Source organism: Arthroderma uncinatum (assembly GCF_011692745.1).
Source record: "Arthroderma uncinatum strain CBS 119779 chromosome Unknown scaffold1, whole genome shotgun sequence".
Taxonomy (NCBI): domain Eukaryota; kingdom Fungi; phylum Ascomycota; class Eurotiomycetes; order Onygenales; family Arthrodermataceae; genus Arthroderma; species Arthroderma uncinatum.
Window position 1 is genome coordinate 3240273 of NW_022983863.1, and position 12338 is coordinate 3252610.

At 49.7% G+C, this 12338-nt stretch overlaps 2 protein-coding genes across 2 annotated transcripts; both read right to left on the bottom strand.

Annotated features, from left to right (window-relative positions):
• Positions 1–763: 763 nt before the first annotated feature.
• On the bottom strand, positions 764–1623 carry GIQ15_00984 (uncharacterized protein; the record flags this gene model as incomplete). Its single annotated transcript, XM_033548401.1, has 4 exons — positions 764–1167; positions 1253–1288; positions 1378–1407; positions 1560–1623. The coding sequence occupies 4 exons, from the start codon at positions 1621–1623 to the stop codon at positions 764–766; spliced, it is 534 nt and encodes a 177-aa protein (XP_033409352.1).
• A 2504-nt stretch (positions 1624–4127) lies between these two features.
• Positions 4128–6348, bottom strand: GIQ15_00985 (uncharacterized protein; the record flags this gene model as incomplete). The annotated part of the gene is made up of 3 exons (XM_033548402.1): positions 4128–4468; positions 4535–5838; positions 5894–6348. 3 exons carry the CDS (start codon positions 6346–6348, stop codon positions 4128–4130), a joined length of 2100 nt encoding a protein of 699 aa, XP_033409353.1.
• Positions 6349–12338: the final 5990 nt, after the last annotated feature.

Below are 12338 nucleotides of genomic sequence, written 5' to 3' on the forward strand. Positions count from 1 at the left end.
AAAAAAGAAAAGAAAAGAAAAAAACAGCATCACAACTGCATTAATATTTTTGATCACGTGATTATACCCATTTTTTAATACCCAGCCTCCGGCTTTGTTTTGCTACGTATACGGAGAGAATTTGGATAATTATGCCTTGAGCACATTAATTGGAGCAGTTCGGCTTCGGTACATATTCATATTTGTGTTTTTGGAGAGCGATATGTTTCATTTTTCTTCGTCTGTAGAGGTAAGTTGTCAGCGTGTCGAGGGCGTGTTTACGACATTTGTATTTGTGTGGCTCGGCTCCGCGCCCCAGCAGAGTTGTTACCCTTAGCTCATCATATCAATATCAACAAGGCTGCGTGCCATCTATACCCAGAGTCCGAATGAGGAGTATAAGTAAGGAGCAAGGCAGATATGAGAGTTAGTCCATTTGATTTGTTGTCGGTAGGTACTGAAAGAATGGCTAGACCAGACTCCCCTAATTTTTGCTAACTAAAGATCCTTTTGATAAACCGTCAAGAAAAGGCCGCCTCATTCCATCATCAACATTACATTGCAGACCAGTCTTGAAAAACATTAACTTCGTCAAATCGCCGCCGAGGATCATGATCACAGATAAAGAAAGAGAAGAAAGAAGTCAGAAGAGATGTAAACACTGAGGGTGGATACATGCTTTGAAGACGGGACATCAGTTCGAGTTTGACATGTGTGTTTCATAAAGAGGGGATCGTTGAGAACACAAGACGAACAAATTGCCATCCTAATCTTCTGGACTGGTTTACAACGCCGCAAAGATAGCAGCTCCGAGGATACCAGCCAAGGCAGCGTGGTATCCGACGTGACGAGATGCCATGGCGGATGGGGTAGGCTTAGCCACAGTCTGAGTGGCAGTACCGGAAGAAACATGAGTGGTCTCACGGGTAGCCGAAGTGTGAGTCTTGATGGAAGAGCTAGACTCGGAGACCATGGGAGTGGACATGGCAGAAGTTGGGACTTCGGTGGTAGAGCCATGAGTTGGGACTTCGGTAGAAGGTGGAACCTCAGTCGAGCCAGCTGGAGTGGTGGTTGGAGCCTCTGGGACACTGGCACTGACAGAGGTGACAGAGGAAGCTGGGACAGCTGGAGTCGAAGGAGTGGATGCAGGACCGCAGTCAGTCATGGTGACGGTAACGGTCATTGCAACTAAGATGCCAGTTAGCAAGAAAACGACTTTCTTGGACGCGTTTTTTACTTGAGGCAGGAGGATAGGGGGCTCGAATAGGCTTACCATCACGCTCAACGATGTTGTTGACATCGACGTTGGCTGACATGACAAACGTTAGAGTTGCTTCATCAACAAGACAGGAAATGGGATGTGATGCAAGATGGGATATCATCGATGCTTGTACTTACCAACACCTGCATTGAAGGCGTTTGGAGCCGCTGTTGATAGGAGACAGTCAGTTATCTGGCGAGTCGAATATGCAATGACACGTCTTCGGTGGTATCCAGCACAAGCTGAAGCCGTGGAAAAAACGTGTCAAGCATGGCAGTGAGGATCTTGCAGGGGATATATGAAAGATGATACCACTTACCAGCAACTGCGAGAGCGGCATCGTAAGCCAGAACGGCCATGATGAGCTTGGTGGAAACAATCATTTTGATTGCGGAGGACGAGTCAACGAAGACGTGACAGGTAGATGGATAACGAAGGGATAGCACGAAGGCTTGATGGCTTGATGACTTGAGAACGAGAGATGAGAACGAGCTGAAGAGAACGATCGTGATGAGTGTGCTGGTGAGGAAGAAGAGGAGAGAGAGAGAGAGGAAGAGAAGAAGAAGAAAACAGGAGGGGGAGGGGGTTTTTATAGTGCGGTAGAGGGTTACCCAGCAACAGGACAAGCGAGCGAGGGGCTATACCCGAACGGGCAAGGAGGGCTGGTCTGCTGCGAGCGTCCTGCGTCTTACTAGCAGAGTTTCCCGCCCTAATGAAGAGATTTCTGATGTCGGTTGAGCATCTGGATGTGTGCGAGGGTTCGGCTACGAGCAGTGTTCACCAGCCAGCTCGCTTCGAGGTCCCAGATGCCAGCCTGGTCTGTCTTCCAGCCGCGTCTCGAGGCCGTTGCCAGCTGCATCAAGCAGTCTGGAGGTCAACATACCGTGGGATATCTACTACAAGCTACAAAGCTGCTATCAAGAAGAAGTCTTAGGAGCCCCAGGAGGCCCTTTATGTACTGTTTCATTTCCTACAATGCAGTCCTTTGGAATGTATCTTAGCCTTCCCTTCACAGGTCCAATTGCTTCATCCAAGCATCCCCATCACATCCTTCCACCCCCAACCAGGGTAGACATGCAGTGAACAACCACATAAACATATAAACTACAAAACAAACGGTTCATCTCTCCTATGCTCCTATCTTCAATTTGATATAAAGTAGCCAAGCAACGGGAGGTTAAAATTAACGTTCTACGCTAACCCCCACAGACAAATCCACACCCACGTGAAGAAAAGGGCGCTAACACTGCACATCAACGTCATTGTGCATGAAAGTCTGGTCTTCGAGAAGGCTTCCACAAGTCTCTGATAGTCTCCCTATGTGCTGGCATCTATATCCCTGTGTATGCCTTGAGTGTCATCATAGCCTCCCACTAAGTTTTATATAGATATGCAGGCGTCAACTCTACATTCAAGGCTCACAAACGGGATATCCCAGTGACAAGTTGCGGCATCTCCGAGGAGCAGGAACTCCTATGCATGACGAACCTTCTGCTGGAGCGGAAACTTCGGATAGGCTGAAATGCAAAACGTAGAGGGAGGGGAAGGTTCATGGGATGACGTTTTCCCAGACCAGACATACAGCTTACATGCTTGATCCCTGGATCGGATGATATCATGGCGAAAATCCATGGAAATCTTCTTTACAATTTGCTTTTGCTACTTGGGCTACTTACCGTTTCCCTTTTACGGGTAGAAGGCACGGTGGGAAAAAGAAAGTACTCTTTCTACTGGTCTCAACAGAAAAAAATGAAAATTCTTATGTGTGCATATAATTTGCCACAAACAGCAGAAACGTGCAGGCTTGGCGGATATTAGCGGAAGTTAGTAGAATGTGTGATTTCTTTCTATTGCGTGGCTGCTGATTCTTACAAGGGAAATGATGGTGTAAAAGATTACAACTTCATTAATCTCTCACTACTTCAGAAGAGGCTGTATCCCTAAGTACTGACTAAGACTACAATAAATAGGGTTTTTGGTAAAGAAATAAAAAAAAGCACAAAAACTTAAAATATAAACATCGAAAGGAAGAATTACCAGTAGAATTAAGCGCGTATCCAAAAAGAAAAGAGAAAAAAAGAAAGGAAGAGAAATAACCATCGAAACACGGCCGTCAAAGTCAAGGCAGAAATAGAGAAAGGATCAGAAACAATTGAAAAGAAGCCCAAGCAAGTACAACCAAAAAAAAAAAAAAAAAAGAAAAGCAAACCAGATAAAAGAAGAAAGAAAACCTATCCACCCGTGTCCACCGTATACAAAAGAGATTCGTCGTAGTCGTGATTAACGGGAGAGGTAGCAAAAGGCCTCTCCCTCCCTGGAGCCATACTCTTTCGCTAAGCCGATGAGATCTTTTTTTAAGGCCTGACCCGGCCGTGCAAAAGGGGGTAATCGAGGAAGCAAGAAATCGGTAGGAGCTACCATGGAAAGCGGCCAAGAGGAAGCAATAAGCAGGAATTAGAACAGGGAGGGAAAAATAAGTAAAGAATCAAATCAAATAGCAGCCCTTTTTTTCTCAATCACAAGTACATCAGTCGCCTGGAAACGCGGATTTGTTAAAAAGCCGTCTATGATGTTTGCGCCATGAGCCCTTGGCTTTCTTTCGTTATTATTTTTTGTTAACTCGAGACCGTCGAGTTGAAGGACAAGCATTAAAGCGTTATGTGATATCTGGTCAAGCGACGAGGGTGCCGGTAAGGAAGAAGGGTTGGCAGAACAGAAGATAAGCTGAAGGGTGACAACAAATGGCCACCTCCATAGTTGAAGAAAGATAATAATAAAGAAGCCCCCCAGTAGATAGCTTTGTGTGTGTTTTTTCTTTCTTTTTTTGGTGGTTTTTCCCTTGTCCTTTGCTTTTTGTTACGACCCGATAATGACGGGAAGTAGTGTATTAAAATTTCAATCGAATCTCGATGGCGCCTCCGGCTCCTGGAGAAACGGGAGAGTCGACATCCATGTTTGGGTCCTCTGGTTCTTCGCGTGATTCGAGGAATTCGACGACCATGTCTTTACCCTCGGGTAGCTCTTGGACGAAATCATCATCGACAATGACCTTCACTCCGCCGTCACGGACCAGGATTGTCTGAATGACATTGGCTGGGTTGAGTTTCCATTTTCGAGCGAGAGCGTCGGTGAACTCCTGTGCGTTGCGGTGCTGAATGTATATCGCGTGGTGGTAGTTTGCCGTTTTCTTATCATCATTCTGCTGGGCCTTGACGTAGAAACAGTGCTCTGAAGCAAGAATATGTTAGTATAAAACTTTATGGATGGGGTAATGGAGGAGGATGGGTAGCTTACTTGGAACAGCTACTATGTCTGATGGAGGGTTGTAGTTTGGGTCAACGCCCATGGCCTCGAACCAACCATCACCAGCATCGCTGGCGCCTTGTCTCTGGATCTTGACGGGATGGGTCAAAGTCTGGTTGTGCTTAAGGTGTTGTTGAATCTCAGGGTCGTGGGAAACCAGACCAGACCAATCAACGGATCCATGGCGGGAGTCTTCAAACATCGCACTGTTGGGGACCATGCCTGACTTTACATCATACGAGTGGCCCGAGGAGGTGAGGGAGCGGTGGCTGCTTGCTGGCGAGAAACTGTGGGAAACACCTCCGTCAGTGGCAGCCGCCTGGGATGGATCCCAGTCCAATCCGGTGATGTTGTTGTCTAGCGACATGTCCAATTTCACTGGGAAGGCGTCCGGGTCATCTTGAAGATCGCCCTTGATATTAAGGACGCTGGCATGTCGGATGGAATGGAACATGTCCACAAAGCTCTGGAGTTTTGCGTGCAGGTCATCTTCGAACGGTGGCTTGTCGCCTTGTCCCTGAGACCAGGACCTCTTTGATTTGGGGGTCTTGTTGACCTTGTTTCCGCTTCCTCCTCTCGACGAGATCGAGCCGCTTCGTTTCCTCTTCTCGCCACTGGAGGAACCTGTTTCGGCCTGCAGGAGCTGGCTTTTAGTCTTTTCCATCTGCTTCTTAACATGCGTGGCGTCGTTAGAGAGCTTTCGCTCCGCTCCGTGATCACGGAAGAGCTTGACCTTGCAGTAAGCCACCTCCGCGTACTCCGGCATGGGGATCTCTGGAATGCCTGAGACAACCTGGGTTTTGGCACAGAGTCTCACAGGAATACCCTTCACGCCCTTGGAGTGACTGAAGTCGGTCGACAAGAAGTTGAACCGCACAGATATGGCGCACTCGTGTCGGCCATTGGCCCTGTTGGGGGTCCAAAGCACGGAGAACCCGTCAAAGTTCTCACGTTCTAGCTGAACCTGCTGATGGCGAAGCTCGCCATCGCCACCCTGGTTAGGGTCGACATGTTCGACTGCGAGGAGTTTGCCGTCGCGATGATGGGCCTCGTTCGCCCCACGGCCTTCTTGCCATAGTTGCCAGCAGGCAGCAGGCTTTGACCGTTGCTCCTCCTCTTCAAAGGACACTCGTACGTAGGTGCGATATTTCGTTGGGCGGCGGGGAGAACTCATCGCGGCCGAGTCCGAGATGGTAAGAGTATATGCCTGGCCCTTGTTAAGATATGTGATGGGGATTTCATCTGGGTCTCTGACCATCGCCGTAGACGCGCGAAGTACGGCACGGAATCGAAACCTGGAGTTCCCATGTTAGTCAATGTATATTATCAAGTGATGAAGTAATGACATACTCTTCATTGTATAATTCCTGATCCTTGAGGTGTTGTTGCTTCTGGTCGGTCAGCATCCCGGCCGATCCACGACGGAGCTGAAGCTGTGCAAATGAGTTTTCATGGCTTAGGGGTCCCAGGTCGGAGTTTCTGTGAAGCATGGCAGCGGGAGCAAAGGTGTGTGGCTGTCCGTATGCATCGATGTGATCTCCTCCCATGGGCTGACCGCCCATCTGCTGTGCCATGGACTGCCCGGCTGCCATGTGTGGACTGTATGCCTGCTGCATACTGGTCATGTTGATAGGTTGGTTTGAGATGACCGACGGGTCAACGGAGGTCGTTGCAGCGGGAAGCAGAGGGCTAAGCATGTCGTCGAGCGGGCTGTTCATATCCTGATGCATTCCAATTGCACCGGGAACCGCACCGTAGAAGGGATTCTGGCCGCTGAGACCGAACATGCTCTGACCGGTCTCCATTCCGACCTGGTTGGACAGTGACGCCCAGGGAAGATCGTGGTTTCTCGACGGATCATGCGCGTCCAGTGTGTTTCTATGAAAAAGGACGACAGTCAGTCTTCTTTTCCTTGCTACAAACTGCTTTCTCCGACGCACGCAGGGTGGTCTTCAACAAGGCAAAGAACAAGTCTCCCCACCCATGATCAATCCTTGTGAAATCGAAGGAAAAAAAAAAGAGGAACTGCTTGGACTCTCAACGCCCCCTTCATGCGGGTGAATCGATGACCAACCTGTGAACTAGTGACTGGCCCATGCTGGCGCTTTTCACCCCGGATAGCTGAGCAGGAAGCTGGGGAGAAGGGATGGCCGGACGGGTAAAAGTGTTGGTCTTGAGAAAATCCTGCTTGAACTGGGCGAGGAAGGCCTCGTTCGGCTTCTGGGAGCTTTTCCTGCAGGATCTAGTCAGTATTGAACCAATTGAGGAGCTATCTGTGAAGAACAGAAATGATGATTGTATTCGACGCTTAACCCCGACTCCTTCTCTCACCAAGTACGTACCGATTGCGGAACATGACGGTCGATGAGAGACTGAGCAAAGAAACGTTTCCCCTTATTCCTCGACAGCAAGAGCTGGCCAGCCAGGCTCTGACACCTCTCGAGGGGCAATCAAGGTGCGAGCCGGTACGGGTATAGAAGCGGCAACAAGTGCAACAAGAGCAACAAGAAGAGAAGAAGAGAAGAAGAAGAAGAAGAAGAAGAGAGAGGAGAGAGAGAGAGGAGAGAGAGAGAGAGGAGAGAGAGAGAGAGAGAGAGAGAGAGAGAGAGAAAGATGTATATTACGTTCAAGATGGCCAGAGTCAGGAGGGAGAAAGTGGCCGCCAGATAAGTAGATGCCGTTTTGGGCCAACCTTAGCACCCGGCAAGTAAGGGCCAGGGGGGGGGGGGGGGGGGGGGGGGGGCAGAGGAGAAAAGAGGATACGACGGCAGGCAGTCCAGCTCTAGAACCCGAGAGCAATTGCAATTGAAAAGAGGTTGCAAGAGGGAGGAGAGATTGAATGCAAGACGGTGGCCGACGGGTCTGGGATATGCCAGGGTTCAGAGCCAGCCGAGAGAGCCGGGTTCAGTACCGATGGTAGGATAAGGCAGAGAGAGACACGGTTTAATATAGCTAAGCTGTTGGTCGGTGGGTTTACGAGAGGGAAGCTCCCCAGGGGCGGCAACCGTCTGATAAATATCAAGTCGAGAGCTCCCCCCAAGAGAGAGAGAAGCAAAGAAGAGATGACGATAGACGGGAAAAAGCAACTGGTGGGGCCACAGCTATGTCATTGACGGAGCTCCGTCCTGCGTTCGTTCGATATAGAGCAGGAGAGCAGATTGCTGGGGTCGACCATTATGCTTCGAGGATGCATCCACCAGCCGAACGTTCCTTTTTCCTTCTTGTGAGAGAGTGACGCTGATCCCTGGGACCGCTTGCTGCACCCTCCATCAACTCCATCATTCCAGACCGGGGGCAGGAGGGAGGGCAGGTTGCTTCGGGGATGATTGGCCGAGCCAGACGGGGCATCGAAGCTTGGCTCTTCGCCGCTCGATGTATCTTGTACTCATGAGATTTGATGTTGAGGATGTGGTGGTGGTGGTGAGGATGCGATGTTGGTGGTGGTGGTGGCCCCTGAGTCGATTTGATAGGGTTGATTTGATAGGGGTGATATTGATATTGGTATTCAACGACAAGACGACGACAACATCACATCGACGGAGGAGCAGGGTACCAGCTGCATGTCGATTCCTGCAAGCTCGCTCGATACTTTCCCACTCGAAGGCCGAGATACAGAGTTACTAGTTTACAACAACAGACAACTCCCTGGAAGACGGGGTCGCACAACCTCGCACATATATTGTTCTCGAATGGTTCTCTCTTCATCTCGAGAAGAAGTACGATCGGTCTCTTGGATCAATGGCTCGATGGCTCGATGGCTCGATCATGCGCTCGCCCGTCCTTTGCTCTCGCTATGGGCTCCTCTTCCCTCTCTCTGGTTCGCCACCTTTCCTTTTTCCTCTCCTTGTACTCTGTACATACATATTTACGCTTCTTGTGCGCGGAGGAGATGGTACCCTCCAGAGGAACCGCCCAAAAAACACAATCCAATGGCCTCCCTCGCACTGCCACACGCCACATACTCGGCCTACTCAACCCTACTTGGTCTACTTTTTTACCTCACGGCTGGAGGGAGGTGCGGAGAGCGCCACAGGGTCGAAGCCCGGGCGAACCATTGCGGGCATGATGACGCTGGATCAAGGAGCCCATAGCGTCGATGTGGACATCGCGGTGGACTGCGGTGGACTGTGGACTTTCGCCAGTGGGGGTCCTGACGCCATCTGGTCGCTTTTTTTCCTTCCATTCTCCCTGCAGTTCTAGCTCCTGCCTCGGCAAGGGTTAGACATCCCTGGTGGCAGGCAAGGGCAGGCAAGGGCACGACAAGGACAGGACAAGGACAAGGGCATCCCTGGTCATAGGACGACCGTTTTGTCCCCTACGATACTCTCCTTGCGAAGGTACCCTTTACATCCTGGATGGACTAATGCTATAATGGATGATAATAGAGCCCCAACGGTTAATCTGCTGTCTGACTTTTGCCACACCCATCGCTCTCCCCCTTTCCCCAAACACACCTTTTCGTCGATCGATCGTTAACCACCGTGGCTGACGCACTGCCTGATTGCTTGCTACTACTGTTTACTCTTTACTGCTCGACCTCTCTCCACTGCTAACCGTGCGCCAAACCGAATCTCAGATCGTTTTGAAATTTCTCCGGCCAGAAATCCAACAGAGCGCCATAGTCAACTACTTATTGAAGATATGCAAAAGGAAGAAAGAACAAAAAAAAAAAAAAAAAAAACCTAGGCAGAGATACTATCCCGAGCAAGCAGCAAATGAACATCGGAAGAATGACGGCACGATGATGTAAGTTGGTTAGCCTAATGTGCCGTGATAGAGTTAACGGGGTGGATTTTTTCTCATCAGGTATATAGTTATACTTCTAAAGGGGGCCAGCATGTGTCTCCGCAGCATCCTTGTTCATGACCTTGTCGATAGCGGGCTGAGGGTGAAGAAGTCTCCATCGTCCGTATTTCTGTGCGGCCAGAGTACATCGACCATGCAGCCACTCTAGGCTCGCAGATTGGGGTAAATACACGTGTACACGCTTGATATACTAGACTCCATCAGATAGACTCGGTACAACGATCTGATATGAGTTACTGCTCGGCCTTTGAGGAACTATAGATAGACGATACGCCGGTGATAGGTGATCGAGAGAAGGTTCTCCGACGTCATGATGTGCACAGGAGGCATGGATGGACCGTGGGATGAACCACGACTCCGTACGCTCAAACAGCGGCCGATATGTAGATACCTATATGCATGCATCTTAGCGAATTCGATCTGATCGTCCACCGGCCTTCTTACCCGCATATTGATCGCAGTCCACTACGTATGCCTAGAATAGACGCCTAGAACATAGATGCCACAGATACTAATCTAGATACCATAGATACCATAGATACGATAACTACCAATATAGATACCATAGATACTCTGGCTACCATTAGAACTCGTACATTCATTCACCGGATTCATCACCGATAATGACGCCGGCCTTCCCTTCGTCTATATCTCTCCCGATCGTGCATAAATATCCATACCTACACGCAAACCTAACAAGCCCTAAAGCCTAACCTTCCCACCCTTGCCCTTGTCTCGACCTAACATCGCATGTCTGCCTCTATATTATTGCACGGCGAGAAGGAGCATGACGTCACGTCGCATCGAGCGCGCGGGAGAGAAACGCCGGCTCCACCAAGGGGGACGTGGATGTTACGAGGGCTCGTTAGAGATGGATTGCTGGGGACGCTGAGAGGATGGGTTTCACATCTTCCGAGAGTCAACAAATAGGGCGTTCGATCTATTTCGTCATATTGCAAAAGGCCAACGACGGTGTTTCGTGTGCCGCGGGCTGGCTTGCTTCGTTCTCGCTCACGAACGTTCGAGATAACTCCCCATGCTCCGGACTTCTATCCCCATTCTCCATCTGCTCCATCTATATCTCTACCACTATACATGCACTACTGCTCGATGCTAATATTGGAAGCAGGCCGATCGGGATTGCCGTCCCCAGCATCGTCATCCATCTCTTGTCATCTCTCGTCTATTCATCGCTAAGATGGCTACCAAATGGTATCAATTGTTCAAAGCCCGGGAGGCCCATAAAATTAATCGCCGTGCGAACGAACGCAGCTACCACTTACCCACAGATAAGGATACGAAATCGCGCTCGATTGCTAAATAGCTAATAATATGTACGGAGTAAGGCAGGGTAAGCATGCAGTGTAGCACGGGATGCAAAAGAAAAGAAGAGTCTTAGCCAGCCAGAAGGCCGCCCATGGAGAACACGCTAACTCCATCGTCGATCGGTGATCTCTTTGCGGGCTTGGGCTTTGCATGTCTTGCGGGAGGGGAGTTACGGAGGCCCACGATCTCCGTAGTCAAAATCCACACACGAACCAAAGCCAACTGCTTCTTTGGGAATATTCGCATGGCTGCTAAGCATATTCTAAATCGCTCTTGGACCCTGAAAATCAGTTCTGAAAAAGAAAGCAGAGCGGGAGGTGGGAAAAGGAAAGAAAAAGAGAGAGAGAGGGAATATGTCTGATGGAAAAGTTGTGATCCGAACTGAACCCTTACATCTATACTTACACAGCATGTTGCGGCAAGAGTAGAGGATGTGATACCGATAGCTTGCTACGACCGAGCTATGGGCTTTGCATTATGGGTATGGGGGTACGGAGCACATCTGTCAATTCCCTCCCAGCCCGCGCCAGGGAGGCAGAGAACCCAGGTACCTCGATCGTGGAAGCCCCGGCTCCCTTGTCAACCCATCTCGATTTCTCTGGCACGGCGAGTCGCATTGGTCGCGAGCTGGGCCTCCCGTTCTTGCGCGCAGCGTACATATCCCTCGTGTCCTAGGCCGTCTGCTCGCGGTCGAGACAGGGCCTGTCGTCTATCAAAGCGCCGGCAGCTCAAGTCGAGACCCTTTTTACGATATATTGGTCCGGCATCCCGCTCGTCCATCTAGCCCGTCTCCCATGCAAGGGAGCAAGAGAAAAGAGAAAGGGAAAGAAAAAGAAAAAGGCACGGCGGCCCTGGCTCTGACATGTGCATGGAATTAACTGACATACTATAGGTGGTGAAAAGTCAACTATATTACCAGGGCTAGAACGATATAAATCACTCCACAAAATACAAAGATAGCATCGGTCCACAAGCCGATTAATTAATGGAATTAAGTACTTACGACGTGGGCGAATATCAAGCGGTGTCGTAAGTATCAGCCTGTAGATCCGGTGAATGCAGCTACCATATTGGAATAAACATGCATTGCAGGGCGTAACCAAAGCGAAGCCAGAGCAAAGCCAGAGCAAGCCAGAGCAAAGCCAGAGCAAGCTAGAGCAAAGCCAGTCTTGATGCCAATTTGACAACGAGAAGCTCATCGAGGCTGATTTAAAACTTCATCCACCACCAGCCTCTTTTTTTCTTTCCTTTTTTCTTTTCTTGTCTTGGGGGTGTTCTTTTTTACCCTTTTCGTCTTTCCTTTTTTTTACACTTTCCACACTCTTAAATGGGCGGAGGTTTAAAGCTGATAGCAAGACAGGTCTTCCCAGACGGTCGATAACTCAATTCATGAGCAGAATGCGAAAAAAATCCGACGACGGGGATCCCCGAGAGGCGGCGAAACGACCTTTGAAGCAGCCAGTCAAAGAGCCGGTCGAAAGAGTGAAGCCATGGACAAGTCTGCCATCGGTTCCCGAATAGGTATCTCCATTCTGAGTCTGCGTTTTAGCTCTCCTAAACTTCTACCATGGGCGGGCATTATCCGTGCTCTGCCGGTGAAATTCTGGCGGGAAGCTTAGCAACGTCGCATTTAATACGCCCGCTGACTACGATATTAGGAACA